This window comes from Lagopus muta, chromosome 7 (genome assembly GCF_023343835.1).
Source record: "Lagopus muta isolate bLagMut1 chromosome 7, bLagMut1 primary, whole genome shotgun sequence".
Lineage (NCBI taxonomy): Eukaryota > Metazoa > Chordata > Aves > Galliformes > Phasianidae > Lagopus > Lagopus muta.
The window spans coordinates 16,926,943-16,954,139 of NC_064439.1; the positions used below are offsets into that span (position 1 = coordinate 16,926,943).

General features: G+C 40.7%; 2 protein-coding genes across 24 annotated transcripts in view; one reads left to right on the forward strand and one right to left on the reverse strand.

Annotated features, from left to right (window-relative positions):
• ARHGAP21 (Rho GTPase activating protein 21) overlaps positions 1-16,157 on the forward strand; it is a 107,385-nt gene extending 91,228 nt beyond the window's left edge. For 4 of the 5 annotated variants that reach the window (XM_048951746.1, XM_048951748.1, XM_048951745.1 and 1 more), the window contains 17 exons: positions 1,160-1,318; positions 1,473-1,575; positions 1,669-1,705; positions 2,356-2,481; positions 3,240-3,524; positions 4,550-4,614; positions 4,698-4,846; positions 5,694-5,836; positions 5,976-6,131; positions 6,237-6,315; positions 7,246-7,319; positions 7,430-7,519; positions 9,653-9,778; positions 9,968-10,009; positions 10,372-10,477; positions 12,241-12,272; positions 13,545-16,157. In XM_048951746.1, coding sequence (XP_048807703.1) covers positions 1,160-1,318; positions 1,473-1,575; positions 1,669-1,705; positions 2,356-2,481; positions 3,240-3,524; positions 4,550-4,614; positions 4,698-4,846; positions 5,694-5,836; positions 5,976-6,131; positions 6,237-6,315; positions 7,246-7,319; positions 7,430-7,519; positions 9,653-9,778; positions 9,968-10,009; positions 10,372-10,477; positions 12,241-12,272; positions 13,545-15,278 — 3,506 coding nt within the window. In that variant the 3' untranslated portion in view covers positions 15,279-16,157. The remainder of the gene's footprint in view (positions 1-1,159; positions 1,319-1,472; positions 1,576-1,668; positions 1,706-2,355; positions 2,482-3,239; positions 3,525-4,549; positions 4,615-4,697; positions 4,847-5,693; positions 5,837-5,975; positions 6,132-6,236; positions 6,316-7,245; positions 7,320-7,429; positions 7,520-9,652; positions 9,779-9,967; positions 10,010-10,371; positions 10,478-12,240; positions 12,273-13,544) is intronic. The other variant, XM_048951749.1, reaches the window with a different exon arrangement.
• A 2,080-nt stretch (positions 16,158-18,237) lies between these two features.
• KIAA1217 (KIAA1217 ortholog) overlaps positions 18,238-27,197 on the reverse strand; it is a 345,692-nt gene continuing 336,732 nt past the window's right edge. For 17 of the 19 annotated variants that reach the window (XM_048951727.1, XM_048951728.1, XM_048951725.1 and 14 more), the window contains 4 exons: positions 25,935-26,054; positions 21,044-22,726; positions 20,490-20,612; positions 18,238-19,825 (listed from right to left, as the gene is read on the reverse strand). In XM_048951727.1, the coding sequence (XP_048807684.1) occupies positions 19,331-19,825; positions 20,490-20,612; positions 21,044-22,726; positions 25,935-26,054 (2,421 nt within the window). In that variant the 3' untranslated portion in view covers positions 18,238-19,330. The remainder of the gene's footprint in view (positions 19,826-20,489; positions 20,613-21,043; positions 22,727-25,934; positions 26,055-27,197) is intronic. The other 2 variants (XM_048951743.1, XM_048951744.1) reach the window with 2 other exon arrangements.

A 27,197-nucleotide genomic window follows, 5' to 3' on the forward strand; every position in this document is an offset into this window, starting at 1 on the left:
TCTTTCAGTACTTTAATCATTTGTCATCTTGTTTTAAACTTACTTTGCCAGATTTTGTGTGCTGCCTTTAACAGAACTGTTAGTGACCGTTAGAACAGCACAATGCAGCTTACGCAGTTGTGTTGGCACAAGGCAAAGAATAAACCTCTGTTTGCAAGTGTCCATTGAATTCAATGGGCTTTTCAGAAGCTCTGCATATTGCAGTTCTTAGCACCTAGGATACATTCATATTCATTATGGCAGTGCAGTCCAGCCCCTGCTTGTGACTCGCTTCTCTCCACCCCTCTCTTCTGCCGAAGCATGAAGTACAATTATTTCTGTTGTACTGCCGAGGTGTGCTCCAAGATGTTACAGCTCTTTTCTCAGGGTGTTCGAATAGGCATCTTTCAGCTTCTTCCATCTTGCCAGACGCATGTTAAACAGTAGAAATACTTAAAACTTTTTTGGACTCTTTCACGATGACTCGTGTGGCAGTTGAGACTGTGAGGTGCTGGGCATGTACGGCATGCAATCGTTTGTATGAGCAATTAGTGGAAGAAATAATTGGTATGTAGTGGTGCCATCTTTGATAATGTGAATACTTGCTTTTGTATCTGAATGTGTGGAGGATGGGAGGATTAGTACTCTCTATGCTAATTATATTTCAAATATTTTTTGTTTGCACGTTGGCTTTGCTGTTGAAATACTGATTTAATCCAAAAAGCTTCTGGTACGTGGAATGCTCGTGTTTTGTTTTAGGAAGTAGTACTTGGCTGTCTCTTGAGTTTAGACTTACTGATGTATCAAGTTTGTTTTTCATATGCATGCAAACAAACAAAACCAGCCTACTTGAAAATCATATTACAAGAGGTTAGCACAATTTCTGTTTCATTCTCTCATATAATTGCATAATGATAAGATACAATTTTCTTTGCTCTTATCCCTAATGTATGATTTAACATCCTTATGAAATGAAACAGACTCCTGTTCAAAACAACAACAACAACAAAATCCCCAAACATTTAACAGTATGCATTAATTGGACCGTCAGTGTTTTTATGAAAGACTTTGTGTTTCATACTTAATCTGATATCCCAGAAATGACAAGTTCAGACAGAAGCTTAGTTTGAGCATTTGATTAATGCATTTATTGTTAATTTATGACATATTACCTTTGTAGATGAACCGACTAGTCCTAGTATTGACCATGATATTGCACACATTCCTGCTTCTGCTGTTATTTCTGCATCTGCTTCTCAAGCACCTGCTATAACAACTGTTCCTCCCAGTCCTACATCTCCAATTCCTTTAATTCGGCGACAGCTTTCTCATGATCATGGTGAGTGGTGATTTGATTTTCTTTCCATGCTACTTTTTTCTTTTAACTCTCTAATGATCAGGTGTGAAAATTGCAACCTCTTTTCTGCTTGACATAAGCTGTAGAAATGTGAGTCAGTTTTCTGCCATGTTAAAAGATTTCTACTTCCTTATAGAATCCATTAGGCCTAGTGTCCTGGATAGCCAGCCTGCCACAAAACCAGAGAGATCCAAGTCATATGATGAAGGACTGGATGACTATAGAGATGAGGAAAAATCGTAAGTTCATGAAAAATATCAGTTGATTTGGAATTTTTTTTTTTTTTTTAAGCTTGTAAAGCCTCATTTGAATATCTGTTGTTGTCCCAACAGGTCCATCAAACATGTATCTAGCTTAAAGGGGATTAAGGTAAGTAAATATTTAACAACTCTTAAAAATAGTTACTGTGACAAGTTTTATGAATTATACAACTGACAGATACAAAAGGATGTGTTAAAGACGCCTGAATGTGATTGCTATTGCTATCCATCAAATTATTTTTAGTGTTGATTTTTAAAATTGGATGTTACTGTGTGCTGTGCATATAACATAAGTAAACATGGTCTGTTGTTTTGTAGTCTCCCCACTTGATTCTTGATTTTTTCATTTTCCTCAGTCTGAAGCATATCTATGGTGCCTCCAATAAAAGCTTAATAATGAGTCTGGGACTCCCATCGTTTGTGTGTGTCCCATTCTTGAGACTGGCAAGATCCCTATTTTCGTACTATCCTATGGAAACTTTAGATATCATATTTTGCCAGGGGAATATTCTTAGGGACATTTTCCTGAATATGGTGCCAGCTTTTAAAGCTGAAGAGCAGAATAGTCAATTGGAAGGGACCTACAAAGGTCAAGTCCAACTATCAAACCACTTCAGGTCTTACCAAAAGTTAAATCATGTTATTAAATCTTTTATCTAAATGCCTCTTGTACACTGATAGATACGATCTTGCATATAAAGATAATAGAGAAACTTATTTAGAAGTATACTGTGTTTCTTTCTGTGATGTTCTCTTTAGGTCACAGACAGTCAGAAATCTTCCGAAGATTCTGGTTCCCGAAAAGATTCTTCTTCAGAGGTCTTTGGCGATGCCTCCAAAGAAGGGTGGCTCCATTTTCGTCAGCTTGTTACAGACAAAGGAAAGGTACCTTTCATGGTTTTCTTTTTTTCATTCTATTTTTTAACCTGGCAAAAATATTAAACTGGTGGAAAGCTGAGGTAAGGAACTTGAAGCTTTCTGGTTATGCTTTCTTAGTAACATTTTTGAGATATGAACATCAATAAGACTGAGTTTTAGACCTGTTTGTTAGAAGATTTACCTTAATGAATTTCTTAGCTTCTTTTAGAGACTACTTTTGAAAGAATTGCATTTCTGTGAAATAAACTATTTTCTAACCACATAAGTAGAAAGATCCATCCTGAGATAAATGTAGCTTGTGGCTTTCTTTCTCTTTGCTAATAATGAGCAGCTCTAGTATTCATGAACATTATGGAGTTGAGTTCACATTAACTTCCATGTGTATGGGATAACACTTAAGAAGTGGGGATATGGAATTACATTGTTATATAAATGTGAGTCTGACTTGAATAACTTTTAAAAGACTGGGCAAGAATCCTCTAAATATTTTTCTGCTGTGTTTATTTTAAGACCTCTGTGAAATTCTGGTCACGTTGTTACTGTCAGTTGAACTCTCAGTGGGTAATCAGAGAGGACAGGCTATCTAACAATTCCATTTTCTGACAGAGAACAGTTAGTGAGTGCCACTTTTGTGAAAGCTTTCTGCAGGTCATTCTTAAATATGCTATGGATAGTTTTTAAAGCTTCTGGAGGTAGCTTATCTTAACCCAGAAACATTCATTGTAGCAAACAACCAAACTTACATACTGGTTTATATTTTTCAGCGAGTTGGTGGGAGCATTCGGCCATGGAAGCAATTATATGTTGTTCTTCGAGGTCATTCACTTTATTTGTACAAGGATAAAAAGGAACAAATGACCCCATCAGAAGAAGAACAACCTATAAGCATCAATGCTTGTTTGATAGACATCTCATACTGTGAAACCAAGAGGAAAAACGTATTCAGACTCACCACATCAGACTGCGAGTATCTGTTTCAAGCTGAGGACAGAGATAATATGTTAGCATGGATTAAAGCAATACAAGAAAACAGCAACTTAAATGATGAGGTAACTGTTATATTATTTTTAATACTGCAGCAAAATTTGTGACTAAACAATTGATCAAAATGTATGCAGGAGCATACAAGAAAATGTAATAGGCAAGGTAGTTGGGTAAGTATACTGAGTTTTTTTTATTAAAGCATGATTGTATTCTCATTATCAGTATTTTGAAATGAAGGAATTAATTTAATTGTTGATTTGACTTAGAAGAGCTTTATATTAAGATAATAAAAATCCCTAATGCATCAATCAAAAGTAATTGTAGTATAGAACCAATGTTCAGTCATCAGACTTGCATTGCAAACTAGCGTGTGCAGTTGCATGGTGTGATGATTTTCTCAGTAATTAAAAATTGAAACTTTGAAGGATGTTCATTTCTTTGATTAAATGTTGATGTTTTTATGAGTTGAATGTTAATGCTAAACATAAAACAAGCACATGCTGTTATATATAACATATAATATCTGTCCTGGTCTTCAGTGCATTTTCATTTCAGCGATGAACAACAGAGGAATGTTTTCATATCTGTTTAGTTCTGAAATAATTACCAAAATAACCATATATATGTGTGTATATATATATTAAAAAATACATTATATACATACATATATAAAATGTATGTGTCATTAGATGGGTAAAAGCATGTTTCGAATTCAGGGCCGTTTTAGCTATATATGTAGTAGTAACTGTATGACTACTGTATGTATGTAAGATTTGATTTGTTCCATAGACGGTTTTGTTGACTTGCATGTTTTCTATTTGAAGTAACTTCCGGTTTAATATGATTTAATCATACACCTACTGCTTTGAAAATAGTAACATCTGATGTGTAATTACTCACTTCAGTTTTCCTTGTGGTTTTCAAGTGTTCTGTGTTTATTGTTCCCAAGGACTGCCTGCTAGATTTTTAAGTGTACTGGAATGTTGTTTTTCATGTGTTCTGTTGATGGGAGGAGGTAATGTTTTCTGAAAGTAAAAACTGTTTGTTGTATTTTGTAAGACTATAAAGTAGATCTCAATTCATTTTATAGGACACTGGTGTCACTAGTAGAGACCTAATTAGCCGAAGGATTAAAGAATACAGTACAATGATGAGGTAAGTAAATTACATGCTGCCAGTAGTTTTTGTATGTATGTTTATCAAGCTTCTTTTTACTGAAAGAATGTACCTTGCTTCAGTTCTTCAAGCAGCAAAACAGAGCCATCTCCCAAAACACCTCGTCAGAGCCTAAGTATCAGGCAGACTCTGCTTGGAACTAAAGCAGATCAGAGGACCCAGAGTCCACATTCTCCCAAGGATGAGTCGGAGAGGAAGCTTCTCACTAAAGGTTTGCATGTTTCTTTCTTTTATTGTTTAAGTAATTTCTTTAGTTCCTCATTGCCCTAGTATGAAGCTATCAAGGTGCTTTATTCAGGTTTTTCAAACTCAAGAATATACATGTGAAAACCAAGTATGAACTAGTGATTATAGCTGCGGGTGTATATATCCCTAACAAAGATTCTCTTAGTCATTTCTGTGCTGCAGATTATGTAAGTGAATTGCAGATGTTAAGTAAATTCTAAATCTACAGAAACAGTATTTCCAAAAATAGTTAAGAAGTACTACGCGTAGTAGAAAACTTGCAGTACAGGGTGAATGGGAATTGTAATTTGTTACATGAGTTGTATAATGGAAATAAAGAGTTCAGCTGAACTTTTAATCTGATTCTGTATAAATAATATTCTAAAGAGTTTGAGTCCCTTTGGGGACTGATTTGGAGCACCTGAAATCTGCTAATTACTGAAAATAGGTCTGCATGATGTCAAACATTAGTGTGGCTGTATTCATTTCATAGCTGTTTTATATGTCATCGTCGCTCAGCAGTGATGTGATCTTACTTTAGGGAACGTTGTGGATTTTATTTTTTTATTGTAATTCATGTATATTTAGTCTTGGAATGAATAAAATTCCACCGTATCATCTACCCACTTCCTTTTTCTGAGTATGGGTATATTCAGATGCATTAGTGAGTTGCTGTGGAAAACTGGGCCAGGAATAAAGGTTAAAAACAAGAAAGGACAGTGACACACTATTTTCTTTTTTGTAAATGTTACCTGTATTTGTAGTAACTATTGTGACTTAAATGCCTTGATGTGTCTTTGCTTTCTTATTTATGTAACGCTAACAACAAAAAGATGAGACAAGCCCACCTAAAGACAAGGGGACATGGAGGAAAGGCATTCCAAGCATTATGAGGAAGACATTTGAAAAGAAGCCATCTGCAGTAGGAACATTTGGTGTCAGACTAGATGACTGCCCCCCAGCGCATACCAACAAAGTATGAAAGAATAGTTTTTCTTTCCAGTGTGATTTTAAATGCTTTTTTCATGTATACTTTAAGGATGTGTGTGTGTGTGTGTGTGTGTGTGTATATATATACAGATATATATATACACACAAAATGTTTTTTTCTTCAGTATATCCCATTGATTGTTGATATATGCTGCAAACTAGTTGAAGAAAGAGGTCTTGAGTACACAGGTATTTACAGAGTTCCTGGAAATAATGCTGCCATCTCCAGTATGCAAGAGGAGCTCAACAAAGGAATGACTGACATAGATGTTCATGATGATGTAAGTCTTCAGTCACAGCATTTCCACTTTGAGCTTCTGAAAGCTTCTAGTTGTGCTATGATTATAGAAGTACAAAGACTGTCTCATTTTCTTCTGAATGTTTAGAAATGGCGAGACTTGAATGTCATAAGCAGTTTGCTGAAGTCCTTCTTCAGAAAGCTCCCAGAACCCCTTTTCACCAATGGTGAGTTGTTTACCTTCGCTTTCTTCTTTATGAGCTACTGTTGAACGGTTGTCTTGAAACTTCCAGATGATTTGAGAGAAAATGCAGTGGAATGAATTCTGCAATAAATGATTTTACTTCCTTAAAGAACAAGGAGTCACTGTGATAGAACTTAAAAACAAGAGCTATAAATAGAATTTGTTTAATTGTACAATAATTAGTGTTCAAATACTGTGCCCAAATATTTCAGTGTACTTGTTTTAATATTCTGTTTACTTTGGCACACTAAACAACCAAAACAAACCCATCCAAACCTTATTTTTTACTTTTGTTCTGTTGCTAATAGAGGGGGGCAGGGGGATGGAAAGGCAGCAAGATTTTGGTATGAACTCTGATTTGATGGTTACAGACAATCTTGTAATTTAGGTCTTTAAAATTCCCCTAGAAGTAGTAATGAACAGGGAGCAACAGCAGAATTTGACTTTGGGAAGTTTTTTTTATGCCATGTTACCTTTGCACTATTGTTTTTCATACTTAAGTTTTTCAGTAAACCAAACAAAATAAACTTTTCAGGGGAAATTATGAACACAGTCCTCTACTACCATTAATTAGTCTCATGTTTCTCAGATCTGGGGGGATTGCAGGGGTGAGTGCACAGAGTGCAGCAGATGAGCATCACTCTGAAACTATCCTGCACAGTAAAGGGTAGATTAAATCAGTTTTTGGAGTTGGAATATATTTTTCTCAATAAGATTTAAGAAACAAAAACATGAAAATCTTAGATTTTAATGTGAAACAAAAATAAGTAATGCTTACAATTTCAATGTTGTAATGGTCTGTGAAGGCTGTTTTTTTTTTTCCTCACTCTTACATTACTGTGTTTGTATGCAGTATAATAGGCTTAGTTTCCAAAGGTCTTACCTTTGTGATTGATTTCCGCTTTTTAAACAGACAAATATGCAGATTTTATAGATGCCAACAGAAAAGAAGATCCAGTTGAACGTTTGAAAACACTGAAGAGACTGGTAAGCTGAAATCAGGTGTCTTGTGTAGTATGGGTGTACTTTTGTAGGTATAGTACAAAATAAGCATTAAACGTTTAATATTCTGAGCTGTGATTGTTCATCATTTTCAGATTCATGATTTACCTGAACATCATTATGAGACACTCAAATTTCTTTCTGCGCATCTCAAGACAGTAGCAGAGAACTCTGAAAAGAACAAGGTAACAGAAACAAAAGCATAATATATTTTGTTTCGATCCCTTTCATTAAGAGCAAGTTTTTGTGCATGATTATCTCTGTTGACTAAGACTGTAACTTATTATTGTAGTTGAGATTAAAACCTCTGTGATGTTGGAAGATTTTTGGATTACATCCCATCAAAATATTCATGTTTAGTGTGTATTAAGTTTATTTATTCGAACTGATGGTGGTTGTTTTCTGAATAACTGATTGCATCCTAGGTTTATCCCAAGTCTGTAAATTTCATGTAATCCACTTAGACACCAGTAGGAGTGTGTCTGGTCAGAGATTTCCACCAGTTTAAACTAACAATTAATATGGCACATATTCTCAATATAAAGCCTGGAGGAATGCACAGTTGACTTTGAAGGTAGCATGAAAGTAGGTCTCTGATGGCACTCTTTTGTAAAACAAGAACTTGTTTTGGTTTGTTTTGTTTTGTTTTGTTTTTTTTAAACTACGCAAGCTCCCATAAAATACAAGATCAGTCTTTTATTAGATTTTGGAATCTTTCAGAGTAAAAAGTTAGGGACAAATCTTAAGTGAATGTCTGTGACCTGAATGAACCAGTTGACAAAGGCTTGGTTGTATCAGCTTTCTGTGAAGCCAACATTCCTGGACACTGAAATCAACTGAAGAGTAGGATTTGCTGTAATAACTCAAATGTTTGACCTTTTAGATGCTTTCAATGGTTTAAGTGGGGGGAAAAAAGCATGACATGTAGGGTAGCAATCCTTTAATTAACACCTTTTATCATTTCCACTGGCTGGGGACATTGGCTTTTGTTAAGTGCTTCTGTATATGCTGTAATCCTACTGTAATGCAAATAACAGTATCCCTTTTTTTCCAGGGAAGCATAGATGAATGCAAAGCTGTGCAGTATGGGTGTGCTTATAGGTGCTCACATCAGGGCAGATGGCACGATGCCTTTTTGCTGGGATACAGTAAAGAAACCAAATAACTGATTTATGTGAAATAGATGAACTATGGCCAAATTTAAATCAGAACAGAAAATTGCAGAATCATTAAGGTTGGGAAAGGACCCCTAAGATTATCTAGTCCAACCATCAGTCCATCCCTGCCATGCCAACTAACCATGTCCCTCAGCACCGATGTCATATTTAAAATAAAATTGGCAGGTTCCATTCTAAAAATGAGCAGACCCATCTGTATTTATATAGACAAACAAAAAAATAGAACTTTTAGTGTAACTGTAGTTAATGTTTTAAGATAGTAAATGCCATTAAGTCCAAAGCAATCAGTTATCATTTTATGTTTTCATTGTATATTTTTGCATAAATATGGTTTAAATAATATAAATACTATCGAATATATAAGGCAGGGGAATGAAGTTGTGTAGTACTATGACATGCTGCAGGCCACAGTTCACATCAAGGTGAGCAGCAGGGCCTTTGGTCATTCTCTTTGAAACTTCCTTTTTCTAAGAGCAAGAACATTTTCAGCCTATTCTGTCGTAGCAGAAAGTCAGAGAAGCATGAATAGAAGATTAGTGTTTTGCTGCTGCTTTCTTGCCATTATTTGACAGAAATGTAACTTCAAAAGGGAATTAAGTAGATGATTAATGTTGTGACATTACTGGACTTAACTCTGCCTATGAGTAGTTGTGTTGGGTCTGTCACGTTGGGTGCTGCCACGTTCTTGATAGTAAATGTGAATTGGATGAGTTCTTGGTCAGTAGACATAACGTGCCATTTGTTTACTTTCTGTCTCACCCTGTTTGTTCACAGGGAATTGCCAATGTCTTTGAAAAATTTTTCTTCTGTTCTATTTAAAAAGAAAAAGCCAGATTTTTTGAAGCATAACAGTCTTTTCCTGTGTTTCTGTCCTTGTGGAGCTATTCATTTGCCATGGGTTAATGAAAGTTGGATTTTGAATTTCAGAAGTGTTGGATGCGTTCATTACATCTGTGTATGGAAGATTTTATTGTAGTGTAAATTCTTACCTGAATCAGTAATGTTTTTTTCAATAAATTTTATTTGTCTTTTAAAAATGATTCTCAAATATCAATTGTGCTATATTAAAATACTGAGTTTATGTTATTGTATTTTCCCATTTCCATCACGTATGATATATGGAAATTCTTCGTTTCTTAGATGGAACCAAGAAACCTGGCCATAGTGTTTGGTCCAACGCTTGTGAGGACATCTGATGATAACATGACACACATGGTTACCCACATGCCAGACCAATATAAAATTGTAGAAACACTCATCCAAAAAGTAAGTGGGTGATTTTCATTCCTTAAAGAGTAAGTTCTTACACAGATCAGCTCTCTCTTATTGGGCCACTTTGGGTCTGGTATTTATCCTTTGAACTCCAGGCTATAATTTTCAGTCCATGTTTGATTGTTCCACATTTGGCCTTTGTGTTTCTTGTGGAGTTTTCACCGTTTTTATTTTAAATTGTAGCATGACTGGTTTTTCACAGAAGATGATGCTGAAGAACCCCTTGTAAGTATTGCGGCATAAATATTTGCATTCCGATTACCTTAGTTTAGAAACTGCTTCTGCTTCCTCTAGAATGTCCGTACTTTTTTTTTATTGCATCACTGTATGGTTTTCTCTTCAAAAATATCTTTTTAGCTTTCTAGTCCTTGCAATAATTAAAAAAAAAAAAAAAAAAAAAAAAAAAAAACAACAAAGAAAAAGAGAAACCATGCATTTGTTTTAAAAAGCATAGAGCCAAATGGGAAAATAAGAATATATGAGGAAAGCGTGTCCTCAGGTGAATGATGCAATTTTCTAAATGCTTTTGAATCATAATGACCTATTTGTGAAACGATGATGAAGACATCTTTGTTTGTTAACTATAGACAGCAGTGCAGGAGGAAAACACTGTAGAATCTCAGCCAGTGCCAAACATAGATCATTTACTCACCAACATTGGAAGAACGGGAGTGTCTCCTGGAGACGTATCAGGTAACAGCCTGGACAGTGCTAGTCTGTAGGCTAGAATAACCTACTCTGTTAGCTCACTGTAACTCTTTCACTCTATTTTCTTTTACTAATAAATTGTTTTTCTCTTTTCTTAAAGATCATTAACACTTTAGAGATTTGAATTGTTGGTAATCATGCATGATATGTTAGAGAATTTTGTCTAACAAGAGTATAATCGTTAAAAGATGAGGTTTGCATGTTCTATTTTATTTATTCACAGTAACTCATGCAATCATCCTTGTAAGGTGAAGCAGATACGCTGCTGTAAAGGGGTGTGTTGTGATGGCAGAAAGATTGATCTCCAGTGGGGTACTAATATTGCTCATTAGGAATGCAAAAATTACGTTTTTCTTGTCAAGTGGGGGACCCTTTGCGTATGTTGCAGTATGTCTATACTAAAGCTGATTTCCTTCTGTTTATGAATGCCATCCTCTTATGTGGCTAAGGACAAGCAATGCAGGCTCTTTTTTGGTGACTTTTTTCCCCCTTCCCTTCACTATACTGTTGCACTAACCCAGCATGTTGTATCCCACAAATGCTCTCCCTTCGTCTCTAGCTTTTGTTTCAGTTTTCCAAGGGTTGCTCAGCACTTACTGAAGCAGTCACTTTATACTGATGTTGTAACAGGTGAAGTGGGAGGAGTCTATCACACGGTGATGTCATTAGTGGATTCTGTGATGTCACTGATGGACAGCTGGAACTGTAGGAAGAAGGAGGACTGTTGCCCACACTGTAGCTGCCTTGTCTGCAGAAACCCCCGTTTCTTGTAAATGGAAAACCAAAAAGTTGATCTGTGCTGTAAATTTTCTTTTAAGAGTATTTTAAACAGATCAATGCTACTTTTTAAAAGTTTTTCTGCTGTTTCTTGTTATCTCTGAAGCAGACCCTGAGGAGAAATAGCATGGTATGGTCTACCAGTCTTTCTAGTCATAAAGCATTAGCCATGTGTCCAAAAGGGGTGTGGCAGGGGGCTCAGCTCTTTCTTCCTAGGGAGCAAGTTCCTAAAGGTGGAACGCATCCAAGTTCACATTTTTCAGTTGCTGTGCTAGCCCCTTCCTACCCCCTTTATAATTGTATAATCTTGGGTTTTGCGAGACAGTGAAACTATGGTGTCCATTTTTCATTTCATGATAGCGCTTGTTATAGAAATGTACAAAACTGGTAGCTGCTGAAATCTAGCTGATTTACAAATAAAATTCCACCTCTATCTAGTCACAGGTGAAGAGAGATACATAATTGGGGTTTTACACACAAAATACAACTTAATCCCTTTAAAAACTCAAGTCTCCCAAAATGATTGCACGAACCACGATTTGTACGTAGGGCAGTCAGCAGTGATAAGACGTTCAATTTTGCTTTGTGTATCCTGAATCTCAGGAGAGTACATGCTACAATCCTGAAAAGGTCTCTCAGCTGCGGTTTTGCAGGGGCTGTCTACCTAAAACATTGAATAAACATTAGTATTTCTGTTTTCTGTTTCTAATTTAGAAGAACAGGGCTCCTTTGCCATTCCTATCATTGAGCTGGTTCTGCCTACAATTCACAGCATCTTTTCATGGCGGTGGCTTTCTGTGGTGCAGCTTGCATCTTTGTGAGCTCTGATTATTCACTCTGTTCTGGTTTTTATTTGCTTCACATTTTGTTCTGTGCTTGTCTTTTTCCATAAGTCCAGCATTGTCTGTAAGCAACACCAAAAAAAGAAAATTGCACGGAACTGAGCAGAATTGTTTTTAATTTTTCCACAGATTCAGCTACTAGTGACTCAACAAAATCTAAGGTAATGTATTTTCTGAAGTGGTGTAGTTGTAACCTTCAGAGATGTGCTGGATATTTGCTTAATTTATTAGAGTGCTTCTATGAACTTGTACTATAGAACTAGGTAGCTTATTCTTTTAAACAAGTGGTAATACCATTTTCCTAGCAGCAGCTTATTCTCTGAAAAGGTACCTGGAATCACTTAGCAGGGTCCCTTCCATAATGAAATCCCAGGTTTTTTTGTTGAAAGTACTTCCGTGATAACTGTTCCCCCATGTCTCCCTCTCTGGGGTGCTGCATCAGTAACAAATGATGGAGATTTCAGGACCGTCATTAAATCCTTCATTGCTGGTCTGAGTCTTTCTTCAGCTCAGAGGGAGATGCTGTCTGTCTGAACGCAGACATCTGAGTTGTTTTTGTTGAGGCCTTGGCACAGATGTCATGTTTTAATCCAGCTATGGTCAAGGTCCCCTGTTGTAAGCGACTGCCCTATATTGTCTCTGTTTTTCTGTTCTTGAATGTTGGCAGTGTACAGGCCACACTGGTCAGCAGTCAGAGAAAACCATGTCATTTCTGATAAGTCTGGGATGAAGCAGGAAAGGATTTGAGGTGGCCAGGCAGCACTGTGGTCAGTGTAGCTGAAATAGTTTGTAATGAATACTACAAGTCAGAATAAGTGGACTCATCTTTTTTGCTTCTTTGTGATTCTAAAGGCAGATGCCTTTAAGGGCAGGAAGAAATTTATTTCTGTTAATTTTCTGTAATTGCACCTAAATTTGGGTTTTGTATGGCTATGGCTTTTGTTGTATTGACACTATTAAATTGATACGATTTTAAAACTCAGAAACTGAAAGATGAAAAATCAACTGAAGAATAGTTTGAGAAATTAAACTTCTCACATAGGTAGGGAGGTAGAAACTGAAACCACACTGTTGGGATCTCATCTGTGAAGTACTTTTTGTTACAAAATAGTCTTGAAAAAGCTGTCTTGATTAATGGAGCCTGCTTTATTAGTCAGTCAAAAACTAAGTAGCTGTGCATAAAAACAAGTGTTTGTCGAGTTGAAGGGATTCAACAAGTGCAATTTTCAGGATGAAAATTGTCAACCTGGGCAGTATCGTGTCAACTACATGGCAAGGAAATATCTCCTGAACAAAGAATATTTCCTGAACGGAGACAGGCTTTCTGCTCTGAAGCTTAGGAGAGGTTTTTTAAAGTCTCGTGCAATGGGTATTTCTTTGTGATTTTTAATCATGCCTTATGTTTTGTTTTGTTGCTGTTGTTTTTTAAACAGGGTTCTTGGGGTTCTGGAAAGGATCAGTATAGCAAGGAACTGCTTGTGTCCTCCATTTTTGCAGCAGCTAGTCGCAAGCGGAAAAAAACAAAAGAGAAACCACAGCCGAGTAGCTCAGAAGATGAGTTGGATAATGTGTTTTCCAAGAAGGAGCTTGCAGAACAATCTCGGGGTGATGCAGCAAAAGAGGACACGGCTAAAGGGGAATATGAAAAAGAGAGAGATGCAGGGAGAAAGCAGAGGATGTTTGTCCTGAAGGAAAAAGAGAACAGCAGTAAAAAAGATGTGAATGTTGTAAAGGATGAAAAGAAGTCGTTAAGGAAAGAGAGCGTCCTGTCAGAGGAACCTTCACTGCCTTACCATGAAAAACGTACAAAATCACAAAGTCTCAGCTGTCAGCAAACTCTGCAGAAGCATAACCCTAAAATGCCCGTTTCCCAGTCTTCTTCCCAGGTTGAAGAGACAGTGTCTGACTCTGGCACTATGCTTAGCACTTCCTCTCAGGCTTCCCAGCACAGATATTCGTGCAAAAAGATAGCCAGCCCTGAAATTAAACGCAGTGAGTTTTTAGCAGCTGATGTCAGTTCCATCACCTCAGATTATTCAACGACTTCATCCTCTATATATATAACTGGCTTAGATGCCAGTATGCTGAGCCCTGAAGTGCAGTCAGTAACAGAAAGCAAGGGAGAAGATGCTGATGATGAAAGAAGCGAGCTGATCAGCGAAGGGCGTCCTATGGAGACAGACAGCGAGAGTGACTTCCCCGTCTTTGCCACCAGCTCTGCTGCTGAAAGGCTGTCCAAGGGGAAAGTTTCTGAAGTGTTTAAGAGCAGTCGGAGGAACTCTGAGGAAAGCGAAGTAAGTTGTACTGAGGGAAGTTCAACACCAAAGTTAGAGAGTCGCAGACTTTTTAGCTCACACAAACTTATTGAATGTGATACGCTGTCCAGGAGAAAGTCTGCGCGGCACAAAACGGACAGTGAGGGTTCTGGGGATGCAAAGAGCGAGAAGGACTTACCTGCTGTGACCAAAATGTTTGATATAATGAAAAAAGGAAGATCGACTAGCAGTTTAGCTACGTCAGGCAGAAGTGAGACTGACAAACAAGAACCTACCTGGAGACTAAAAATTACAGATAGGTTAAAGCTGCGGCTCAAATCATCTGCAGATGACATGTTTGGAGTTGGGAATCAAAAGGCTAATTCTGCCGAGACGGTGAAGAGGAAAAATATCAGGCGAAGGCATACGCTTGGAGGACAGAGGGATTTTGATGAAATAAGTGTCCTGAATGTTTGGAAAGTTCAAGAGCCGAGTCAAAGTAGAGAGAGAGAATCTGAGCTTTCAGCTGTGAATCGTCTGAAGCCAAAATGTCCAGCCCAGGACCTCTCAATCTCAGACTGGCTTGCACGAGAACGTTTACGCACTAGCACAACTGACCTTAATACGGGTGAAACTGGAAAGCCCAGACTTGAGAACACTAGCTTAGCAGATGCATCAAAGGTAGATCTGCCTCTATCTGCTGAGATGCAAGCAGATGAAGGCAGTTCCTCCAGCAGCTTGACTTCAATCAGTAGAACACCACCTTCGGGACCATTTCAGCCACCAGACCAGGTAAATGGTGAAAGTTATCAGAATATGAACAAAAACAACTTCAGCCCAGCAGTTGATGCCCATCCTCATAAACTGTCTGGGACCCAAGTGGTTAGATCTCGGTTCTACCAGTATCTTTGAAATGGGGAGATAAGTCCACTACAGCAATTCATTAACTTAATGTTACGCTTCCCAGTAACTGTGTGTATGTGTGTGTGTACATATATATATATATATTATTTTTTTTCCTGTACTGTTGTTGTTATGCAGCCTTCATTTGGGCTGGTTTCATCAATATGCTCTGTGGAACGTCTTCACAGTGCATTGCCACAGCCAGAAGAACACTAAAGGTAAAGTGTGTGTGTGTGTATATATATACATATATATATATATATATATATTTTAAGAAAAAGTATATTTGATGGCTGCATACAAATGTTGAACAAAGCATCTGATGCAACAAGCTGTGTAGTGTATACATGGTTTTCTGACTGAGAGTTGGCCTGGCATTAGTATGCAGAAAAATTGTTCTTTTGGTTTAGTCACTAACAAGTGCCTCATCATAAATTCATTTGGTTTGTTAGGGTGCCATATTGTTAAATTAGAGAAACTTACTACAAACAAATGAATGCATTTTACTGTTAACGAGTTTCATTACATTTTACAAATGTTAACACAGGTGGCTACAGAGCTTCCATTCCTTAGGCATTCCAGTAAATATTGGAGTTTTATATTTCCAATTTTAATACAGATTTTGAGTTTTATGTGACTTGAATTTTTAATCTTTCTGTAAAATAAGTAACTTAAATGTACATACTACATGTGTATCTTTTCTTCAGATACCAGATTTGATATAAATGTTGTAACATAGGCGTGTAGATAGTGGATACTGGATGGAACTGGTTTCTTTTATTGAGAATATAATTCTGCATGAAGACCTAATGAATCCAAACCTGTATCATGCCTGTGTGCATACCCACTTAAACACTGGAAATAAAATTGTTTTGGTGATTCTTTGCACGAAGTGAATTCATTTTAATGATGGTTTTTAAAATGTCATAGCGAGTTGCGTTGTGTTTAATCCAGTGTTTTTGGAACACTGAAGAAGCACCCACAATCTTCCCAATCTTCCTCAAGTCAGAAAATGTTAATATCTGCTGGCCTAAATGGTCCATATACGTATGGGTTTGGGACTTTGTGTAGTTTTAACTAGGAAGATGGGTTTGTACCCTAAAATCCCTCGTGTGTGTCATCTCTTACATTTTTTTCTTCTATTTCCTTGTGCAACTACTTGAAAACAAAGCAGCTCTTCACTCCTTTGCCTGTTCTCTGTCTTATTCAACAGCTGCTGTCATCCACTTGGCAGAGCATCATACCTGTATTGATGTTAAACATCATGAGCATAGAAAACGTGCTCCTACATGTCTCCCATCATTGAAAAGGAATGGTAGGGGTAAATGAGGTTTCACACAGACTTCCTTTCCTTTGTAGAAAGACTCTTAACAGTCCCATGTTTTCATCTACTGTACTCCTTAGTTCAAGACAGGAACTTCTAGAGAGTCCAGTGGAGGGCAACAAAGGTAACGAGGGACGCGGAGCATCTCCTGTATGTGAAAAGCTGAGATACCTGGGGCTGTTCAGCCTGGAGAAGACTTAGAAGGTTGGTACTAATGCTTACACATACCTAATATTAGTCATCTAATAGTTTTGATCATATTCAACCCATCTGAATGCCTACACATGCAACCTGCTGTAGGGAGCATGTTTCAGCAGGAGGTTGGACTAGATGATCGGCGGAGGTCCCTTTAAACCCCTATGGTTCTATGAAAACTCCTTGCACAGGGGAAGAAAGAGTTCAAAATGTCTTCACTTGCTATAAAGCCATGTCCTTGAGCTGCCATCATTTAGGTAGCAATCAAGCATGGAGTTATGCTAATTTGGATGAAGAAGGATGCTGTTGGACACGTACCTGGGAGAGGAAAGGACTGACTTAGCATGGAACATTGTGCAAGTGGTGCCCAGAGCTAGAGTTTGCAGTCTTAACACTGAGAAGCTGCTGCCTTATTCATGTCACCCTACTGGTGAGTTTTGAAGCAGGTAGGGAGAGCTGCCACTCAGCAGGGAGTCAGATGGATTTCGGCCCTGAGCACCTGGAGGCAAGAAGGCTGTGCACACCCTTCATGGCTGGTGCCCTGCAGGCATGGTACCCTGCTGAGTATGTTTGCAGTTCTTTTTGGACATGAGGCAGCTGGTGTTTTTAGCACTGAGCCTCGTGCTGGGGTGGTTCTCATCCCTAAATGAGGCTGCTGGTCTCCACCAGAACTGCCTCTCTGTGCTTTGTGTACAGCTGAGAAGCCTGGCTTAATAGTCACCAACCTGGGCTGGGGAGCAAGGAACATGGAGCTGCTGGGTGAGGTGTGTCACGGGGCAGAACAGCGACAAGCAAAGGGACACGGCGCCTGGCCAAGACTGGCTCACAAGGGACTGCTCACATGTCACCAAGGACCAGATATTAACATGTCAAGTTTTTCAGTATCAGCCCACAGCTGTCCTGCAAAGGCTGGGAGATGGCTGGAGCCCAGCACCTCACTCAAGTGCTGTGCATTGTGCTGCGCTTCGATTTGGCTTTGCAGGTCCTGCACTGTGCTGGGCTGTCAGCCTGCAGGCATGTCCTCTTCACAGGGGCCCAGTACAAGCGCTGCCAGAACACGAGTCTGTTCCTGTCCATGAGGTACGAGTTGATGTTTGCATACTTAATTGTTCCCACCACAAGGGATGCACTCTGAGGGCTCAGCCTTGAAATGAGTTTCAAGAAAACTCCTGCTCCTCTGTGGGAACAAAGCAGCACAGGGAAGGCAGACAATTCCTCATTACATCTTTTCCAAGGCTCAGGGGCTTCCTTTTTTTCTTGCTGAGTTTCTAACCCAGCAGCAATTAGCTCTTGTCTGGGTTAATTTAAAAGACTCCATTTTGAAATCACTGCTTACATATGGCTTTAATCTGGAGAAAATGGGGGGTTTTCTTCCCGGCAGTTTCTCTCTAAGACAAACAACCCTACTTGTGACCACTAAAAAAATTATTAGTGACAAAGTAGAAAACATAAGCATGCAGCCCTTTATTTCTGTAAAGATCTTTGCTTATCATAGTTCTGTATATTACATCAGGGTGTTATACAAATAAATTTATTTACAAAACCATAAGCTCTGCAAGCTTGTTGCTTTTTCTCCTACGATGTGACCATTACCCAATCTGTTTCAGCTCTGTCCCATATATACTTTGAAAGCATGCATAAAAATTAACTTTGGTGTGGTAAAACTACTCTATGTGCCCAGCCACATACAGTATTTATTTATTTATATCTATTTATATGTATGTACAAAAGTTTGCCAGTATACAGAACAGTACAGAAGTGTACATTTCAAAATCCACAATGCAATACATTAATGGGTTACCAGGTCTCAGGAAAAGAAAGCTGAAGGAAAAGGGTGAATTTAGCTAAGGAAGAAGATAATAATCGGCAACTCCCTACGTGTCAAACTACTTTTTTTCTCGGCTTGGCAAATTCTCAAATATACTCTGAATGGCAGTGCAATAGGTTGAGTTGCCTCCTGCGCACTAAGACCAGTCTTGTTCTGTCTGTGGTGCAGAGGTTTACTGTCCAGCATACTACTTCCAAATGTACATTACAATAGTATCAAAATGTTTTGGCAAAAAGATCTCGAAAGGAACCGTGACATTGCTTGACAAAAATAGAAATCTGTAACAAAGCTAAATAACACCAAAATAAAAGAAAAATATTTCGGTTTCAGTTTTACAGTTGTGTATAATCACACTTTAGTATATCTCTGTTCACGTCTAGTCCCCATAATGAAAAATAGCTTCATACAAAACCGCTTACTAAACGTCAGCCACACGTGTAGCCATGCTTAGCGCACCGCTGCGGGCACTCGGCTCACACACACACACACACCGCCACGCTTTTTTGCAAGAGGTGCTGCCTACGGAGGGAAAACGCTCTTCTATCATTACAACAGCAACAAAAGGTGTACAAAAAAGCTTCACTCTACTCTAGTGCAGTAACTCAGTATTTAGCACATGGTTAGTATTAAGCCTCCAGCGATACAGCAAAACGGTTACGCTCCCTGGTTAAAGCAGCGGCTGCAGGAAAGGAGCAGCCATCCAGCGCTCGGCCTCTAGGCCGGCTCCTTGGCCGCAGGGGAGGAGGACTTGCCGGCATTTCCGTTCTGCGCCTTGTAGCTGGTGAAGCTAGGAGTGTGGATGGTCCTGATGCTCTTCACACCTTGGTTCAGTGAGGTGGGAGAGGTGGAGGATGGGGGGGAGGTGGAGGAGGAAGGAGGGGGCGGGCGGCCGTTCTGAGTCTGCAGCGAGAAGGAGAGCTGGTGGCCCTTCACGGCGTAGGGCGGGCTCTGGAACTTGGAGGAGCCGTTAGCGACAGAGGGGATCAGGGAGGCCGAATGCGCCATGCGGCCTGCCTGGGGCCCGAGGAGGCCGGAGGGGGGCACAGAGGGCTTAGCGGGTGGGGTAAGGGGGTTAGGGCCGTCACCGCTGGGAGCGGGGGCAGAGCTGCTTTTCCCAGAAGTGGGAGAAAAGGCAGGGATCTTAGAAGCGGGGAGGGTGGGGGAAGTAGCCTTATAGTCCCCACCAGCTTTCTTAGCACTTCCATTAGCCTGCAAATAAAGATGGCAGGAGACAGTTTGTCAGAAAGCCAGTAACGACAAATCAACAGGACCCGGGAGAACGGCCCTACACAGAGCAAGAGCTGCAGCTCGAGGCCTGAGCTAAGCCTTGGCAGCCATGGACTGGACCTGGTAGAAAACCCAAAGGACACAACGAAGAGTGCATAGAGAGAGCGCGGACAGGAGAAGGCGCGACCGCAGGTTTATTACAGACCATTCACTACACGGCCATGCTCCGGGGTTATTCAAGGTGAGCAGACACGTCCGATGGGAGGGTTAATGTGCAGCCAGAGCACCCCAGGTTAGTGCCCGGGGCTCCGCGCAGGCCTGGCCGGCCTAAGGAACCCGCATGGACCGAAGGGAAAGTAAACAGGTAGTTGACATCTCGACGTTAGGGCTGAGTACCACGGGTTAACAAACAAAACGGGACGAAACAAAACCCAACAAAAAGCAGCAGGTGTTTTATTGCAGACAGGCATGCACAGGCATGTGAGAGATCAGTAGGTAGGCATGCCCCCGGGCTCCAGGACGTCCAGTTAGGCCTCACTCGACAGACAGGCATCCGTTATTTGGCATAGTCAGTCAGTCACTGCAGCTTTTAAGTTAACAAACAACATTAAATGTCCATCCAAACCCCGGGTTAGGGTAAAACTACCTGTCTGTACTGGCGCGGGTCCTGCAGCTTGTGCTGTTTGCCTGCTTTCTCCGTGCTTCCTTGTCTACTTTTTGCAGCCATGGGCACCGGCATCCGGCTCGTCTGCGAGGCAGCGCTGGGGCCCTGCGGAAATGGTGGGGGGCGGGGGGAGAGAAGGGGAGCATGTGGTCAGCTGCGCTGCGGGGCGGCCGCACGCCATGTGCCGACACAGCCACAGAACGACATGCAGGGAGAGCTCTGGAGCTTCGCACCGCGGGTGTTAATGTCGGGAATCAAATGGAGAACACTGCTCAGCTACTGATCAAACCGGATTTCGTGTCAGTGACGCTCGTCATTTCACACAGCGGGTTATTGGACCCAGCTCCCCTGCGTTTGCCCGTCACCAAACAGCAGCAAAGTAAACCAACCCAATGTCCATTAGCTGTTAGACACCTCGTGGGAGCCCAGACAAGCCACCTGAGAGGAAGCGAACAAATCACAAGACCCTCGTGTTTAATGGTGATTATTGCAGGTTTAGAAAGCAGCTGGAGATTCGATTTCTCAGACTAAGGTACCTTACGTGAAGTGGCTGGGACTGGCGGAGGGGGCTCTGTGCCACCACGGCTCTCATCCAGCACTACAAGCTCTCGGGATGGGACCTCTGGTACTAGTGGGGCAGAGAAGGGGACAGTGCTTCCCTCAGAGCTGTGTGTGCTTTCGGGCATAACTTTGGGACTCATTTCACTGATGGTGTTTTCCAGCTGCTTTATAGTTTGCTCAAGGCTGTCTAGAGTTCGGTATGTGCTCTGCCGAATTTCATCAGTCCTAGATAGAGGCACGGCAGTGCTGGGAAGGGCCTCCTGCTTCCCTGCAGGACTCTTGTCGAGGTCCTCAGGCTGGGACCTGGTGATCTCAAACCTCTTGGCTTCCTTGTGCTGCTTAAGGGTTCCATCTTCCTCCTCCTCTTCGTAAACTACAACCTGCAAAGTCTTCTTCCCTGTCTTCGTTCCTGTACGTATTGCCTGTGTCAGAGCAGCCAGCTGCTTTTTGGGGAATTTAAACTTAAACTTTTTCTTAGAATCCTGCCTGCCTCCAAACTGATCGGCAGAGTCCAAGTTTGCTTCTGTGTGCAGCCCATACATCTGACTGTACTTGTTAAAGTTTGTCTTTGAGCTCTCCTGCTCTGCAGAAGCCCTGGTTTCTGTGGAGTCAGACGCAGAGTGGAGGTTAAGCACATACTGCTCGTTGAGACCATGAGCTGCCGAATACTCTGCGATTGCTTTTCTGTCAATAAGCACCGGGGGCTCTTCCTTAGGGCTCTTCTTAGAAATCTCACATGCTTCATTTTCTTCGTCCTCCTCTTCCTCCTCTATTTTCTCCTCAGTCATCATTCTCTCTAGCTCTTCATCACACTCCTCAAAAATGGTAGAAAGACGCTTATATGCTGACCTAATATCCATCGGTTCATCAAAAATGATGATGACAGGCTTTTTGTCCAGACAGACCACTGGCTCTTCGCTGTCAGAGCTTTCTGGGATGCCTTTCTCCGATACCACGTCCTTCCGTGCATCAATGTTCACTGTTTGCACATCACTGCCTTTCTGGCTGACTATGTCATGGACTTCACCACTCGAGAGGACCTGGACAGCTGTTTTGGTAATCATGAAGGCAATGTTTTCAGTGGGTGGGCTGTCTTCACTTGGAGAGCTAGCTGGAGAGTCTGCCTCTTCAGTGCTATTGCTTCTGGCTGCTTTGGGTCTCAGCACAACCTGACCACAGCCGCCTGCAGGAGCTTCTTGCTCAGGTGAGGAGGGGGCAGACCCTGCAGCCTCCTGGGAGGGTCTCACCAGAGGGGCAACACTGCTGACAGGGACACACCTGGCAGCACTTGGCACAGCTTCACCCTGCGGAGGACCCTGGCAAGCATCTTGTGGCAGTCGGTAGTTTGGGTTTGGCTTTCCATTTTCAACAGCTGCAAAATGGGATCCTAAAATATCTTGAGCCCCTCTTCGTTTGTCATCCTCTGCCAAACTGACACTGGGCAGGTTTGTGCTCATATTTTGGAGGTTTTTCTTAGAATAGTCTCTACTGTCTACAAACAAACCCTTGCTAAATGTAGAACTGTCATTCATTGAAAAGCCAATTTTACTGTCATTTGTGCTGGATGAATCAGAACCCAATTCTTCTTCAGTTTTCCCTTCCCTCTTCTCTTTAGGATGGTCACTATCTGTGGGAGATCCTGTTGTAGCCCCATACACCTAAGGGGGAAAGTTGGATTACTCAGTTATTCAGGGCTGTTACTTTTACAGGACTTTTTTTCCCCAAAAATTAATCACCATATTCTCAGGGGAAACGCAGACCTCATGAACTCACCACTCTGTTTAGTGCTGCAGAGGCATGCCTGAAGTTGTCATATGACTCCTGAAATTCTTCAGGGCAGAATTCCAGATTCTGGCAGAACAGCAAGATGTTACTGTTCGATGCTAAGCATGTGGCCAGCATGGGTTGCTGTTACTAGGGCTCCTGTTTTAACAGAGCCTCCAGAATATGCAAAAGCATATTTACCCTACAGTTACCTTATTTCCAACACATTACTACCTTGGCTCATTTACCTTCCAGTTAAAGAGAAAAGAAACAACCTGGTTTATGTAAGATTGAAGTTGAAAAGTTTCAAAGTAGGTTCAGCTGGGACACATCAAAGGGCAATGGATCATAAGGGCTCAGTGCAGCAAGCTCAGCGGAGAGCTAAATGATAGTCTGCCTGCCTTCAAAAGTACATTAACTCCTGGAAAAAGCTGGTTTTCAAATTACAACATTTTGCTGCTTCTAATGTTGCTCATGCCTGAGCCATGCTGCACTGTCACAGTTAGGATGGCCACAGTCTTAACATTTCTAAATCACTACTGCAGCTTAAAAGCAGTCCTTCCCTCAGAATTACCAGAGGCGGCCTGCAGCACCCTTGGGAGTGCAGACTGGAACAACGAGCTACATTTATTTATAAAAGGAACTCTGAACAGTATGCAGAGAGATCATCCATTAGCTCAAAAGTAGTATATCCCCAGCAATTAAATTTTAGGGATGCTTTTTCTTTGTTCTTTAATGAGGTCCCCTGGAGATGCTTTTTCATAATATCAGGCTTCTTATTACTGTTTTTATCATTTTTTGTTTGGTTTGTTAAGTGCTAGTGACAGCTTAGGATAAACATCAATCATCAGGGTGAGGGTATGACCTAGGAGGCACCACACCTATGACCAATGCAAGAGAGAAATCTACACGCAAAGATGGTTCACCAGGAAGGAAACAAATCTGGCATCAGGTGACTAAAGGCAGTAAACCAAACATCATTTCTGCTGACATTGCCTGAGCAAAGAAAGTTAACTCTTAACACACAAGTAGGATGAGTTATATTAGCATCAAGATGTGTAGAACATCAGACAGGAAAGCCACTCTCTAAGCTGGGATAAATGAATGACGGTACCAATGCCAGGGGGCTCACAAAGTACAATTTCTGTATCTGTTCTATTTTCTTCTATATTGTATGAGCATCTTATGTAGAAAAACTGAAAAACCACTATCACCGTGCAGGAGCAAGAAAGTCAGTGGTCAACCAGAGCCTCAGCCCTTCTCTACTGAAGGCGCACCAGCAATAGTAAGGCTGTGCAGCTGCTCCAAGGCCACCTTGAAAGTCCCTCATATTTCTGAATGAAGAGGAGTGACTGCACAAACCAACCACAAACAGCAAGGCATCAGTTTGCAGGCCAAAGGTGCCTGTACTTTATGCTGAGATCTGGTGCCAGAACAAAACGTGGCAGCCACCTCAGGCCCAGACTAGCTACATGCTAAGTGCATCCCACTTCCATTACAAGCCAGAGCTCCCAGCATCACTCCAGTTAATGGCACTTGTTGCCCCTCAACACCCTGACTATGTGTGTGAATTCCCATTTCACTATACTTTTTTTTTAGTCAGTTGCACTTCTTGTTCTAAGCATCAGTGCAACATCTCAAGGTGCCATTGTACAATACACCTCATTTTAGAAAGGGCTGCCTTTCTAACAACAAGAGAGAAATGCAACAAAACTCATTTCCTTTATGAATTTATCATGACCACGAGGCTCCACAATTAAAGTGAATAAATCATTCTGTCATGTCAGATGACAAAAATAGACCTTACAAATAAGCCTTAAATTCCTGGATTCTCTGTTCTAATAAATGGCAGGTTTCAGCAATTGGCAGCAACTTTCAAAGAGTTATTTGTGCTACAGCATGCCTGCTGTCTTAGAGGTAACGCAGGTTTTTGTACAACAGTATGATCTTATTCTGACACCAGGAATAACAGGGATAAAAAAGGACGTGTTCTTTTTTCCTTGTAACACTGTCATACACTCAATAACAAAGCAACTTTTCCTTTAAGACATCACCACAATCTTGTGCACTCACCCAGCAAGCTGCTTGCCTCTTTAGACCAGAACTGATCTTAGAGAAGCTCTGGCAGCAGCAGCCTTATAGGAGGTCTCAGATATCAAATTCTATGTGTTACCTTGTGTTTTAGAGCTGCAATGCCCTGTACAGGTGGAGTTCTTGTTTGCCTTTAGGACCTGTCAAAAGTCATTTTACCTTTCACCCCAAATTCTGTTATAGGAGGATGAAATGCAATGCTATTGGTAAAATTCTTGAGGAGTTACTAATGAAGGTACAACAGGTGAGGTATTGCTGCTATTTCCAGTTTGCATACACTCACAAAAATGCACTACATAGTTGAAAAGCTGTGCTGAAAAGCTGCATTGTCTTCCCCACCACAGCAGCACTTCACTGCAAAACCAACATTTGGCTAACAAGCTGTCATGCCTGCATGACCACCTAAACTCAACAACAATTCAACTAATTACACTTAAACTTGAAAAAGAAGTCTGCAAAGGCTGAAATACTTGTCCTATTTTTCATCTTACACGCCGACTGCTCATTAACACCAATCAACTCAAACAGCAATCCCAGACATAGTGCAAAATTCATCCCAACTTGGCTGTGGACCCAGACACATGGCACCTCTTTTAAGTCCCATGAGTTAGTATAATGTCTAAGTACGAATCTTGAGCCCTAACCATCATGAAGGCAAGTGTGGAGGGCAAATGTGGCCGTCCATCTTGTCTCTGTCTTTCAGCAAACTGAATGGGATTTCTGAGTATCTAATGACTTTTTCTAGGATGAAGAAATGAAGTAAAATAAAAGATAAATTCTCTAAATTGACTCTTGAGAATGAAAAGAACTACTAATTCTACTAAAAACAAGAACAATACAACATTTCATCTGAGCATTTCTGGTCCATACTGGGATAAAAAGAAGGAAACCGCTGGGCAGTTGCGGTTGGGGGTTAGAGAGAAGAGGACACAAGATATAAGATTAGTTTTGAAGTAAGGAAAGAAGGTTATGCCAAGACCGGGTGGCATGTTTACAAATGCCACTTGTTACCTTCTTTTCCTTGTGATGCATTAAAGTCCCAGGCCTTATGTCTTTAACATGTGTATCATTTCTGGATTGCTCAGCATGACTGTTTGAGTTTACATCCATAAAAGAGCACTTCTGGAAAGCCTAGGAAATAAATACTGCAGGTTATCAGGAGACCAAGTAGCTTTTACACAGAACTGTCTGGAGATGACCAACTACAAAGAGAGCATTTCTTTTTAACATTCACAACAGCTCACCAACATAATATCTCATGAAATAGAATAGATTTTGGACTATGTGACCAAGAGAAACAGAGCACATCAATCTGCCAAGATTGCACACTAACTTGTCATGCTGACCTCCACACCCCAAGCAGGAAAGGTGAGCTGGATTTCCACCACTACAAAAGGGGCAATGAGGGCACCCAGAGGTGCTGCCAGCTCTCCAAATTTAACCAGGAGGCCCACAACAAACTTTGGGCTTGTAACAATACCTGCTTACTTCCCAGCAGCTGATACCTCCTCAGTGTATTCACTGGATATATTTTGTCCTTGACCCAAGTATCACTTAACAACTAAACCTAAAGTTTCACATGTAAAAACAAATAAAGTCCAAAGCTCAGCTCACTTTATTCCATTTACTGTTCTCAGAATCTTTTCCTGTGCTTCCTCACTTCCAACTTCCAGTGAATATTAGCAGAGGGTTTGTGTACGCCTGGACAGGACAATCACAGCTGAATACAATTTATTTTCCAAGTTTTCTCATCTGGAAGTGGTCTATTTGTTGCCCGCGGAAAGATGAAGAAAAGGCGGAAGCTGCAGGCCTTGCACAGTCAATAAATGAGAGAAGAAGGGAAGTAATACCTGTTCCTCACCCGCTGATGTCTACTCAGCTGCCAGATTTGTTGGTCTCATTGCACATAATGCAAAAGCTATGTAATACCACTTCTCCCCATGCAGCATTACTAAAACTTTAGACTTGTCTCTACCACAGCCTTCATTAACATTCCAGATGATAACAGTACTCTTCAGGTTCCTCCTGCTCTGGAAACAGCCCAAAAGATGGGCTTGGGGACCACTGGCCTCCCACCATGTGCACCCCAGGACACAGCCAGGATTTCTCAACCTTTTTGTAGCCCTTTTTCCATTTCCTTTGGGTTTCTCCATCCAATTGGCTCACAAATCCAGATAAGCAGAACCATCACTGACACTACTGCACAGTCCTGGCTCCAAGTGCTTGTGGGATTTCTGGAGGCCACTACTGGCACTGTCTGCCACCACTGAGATG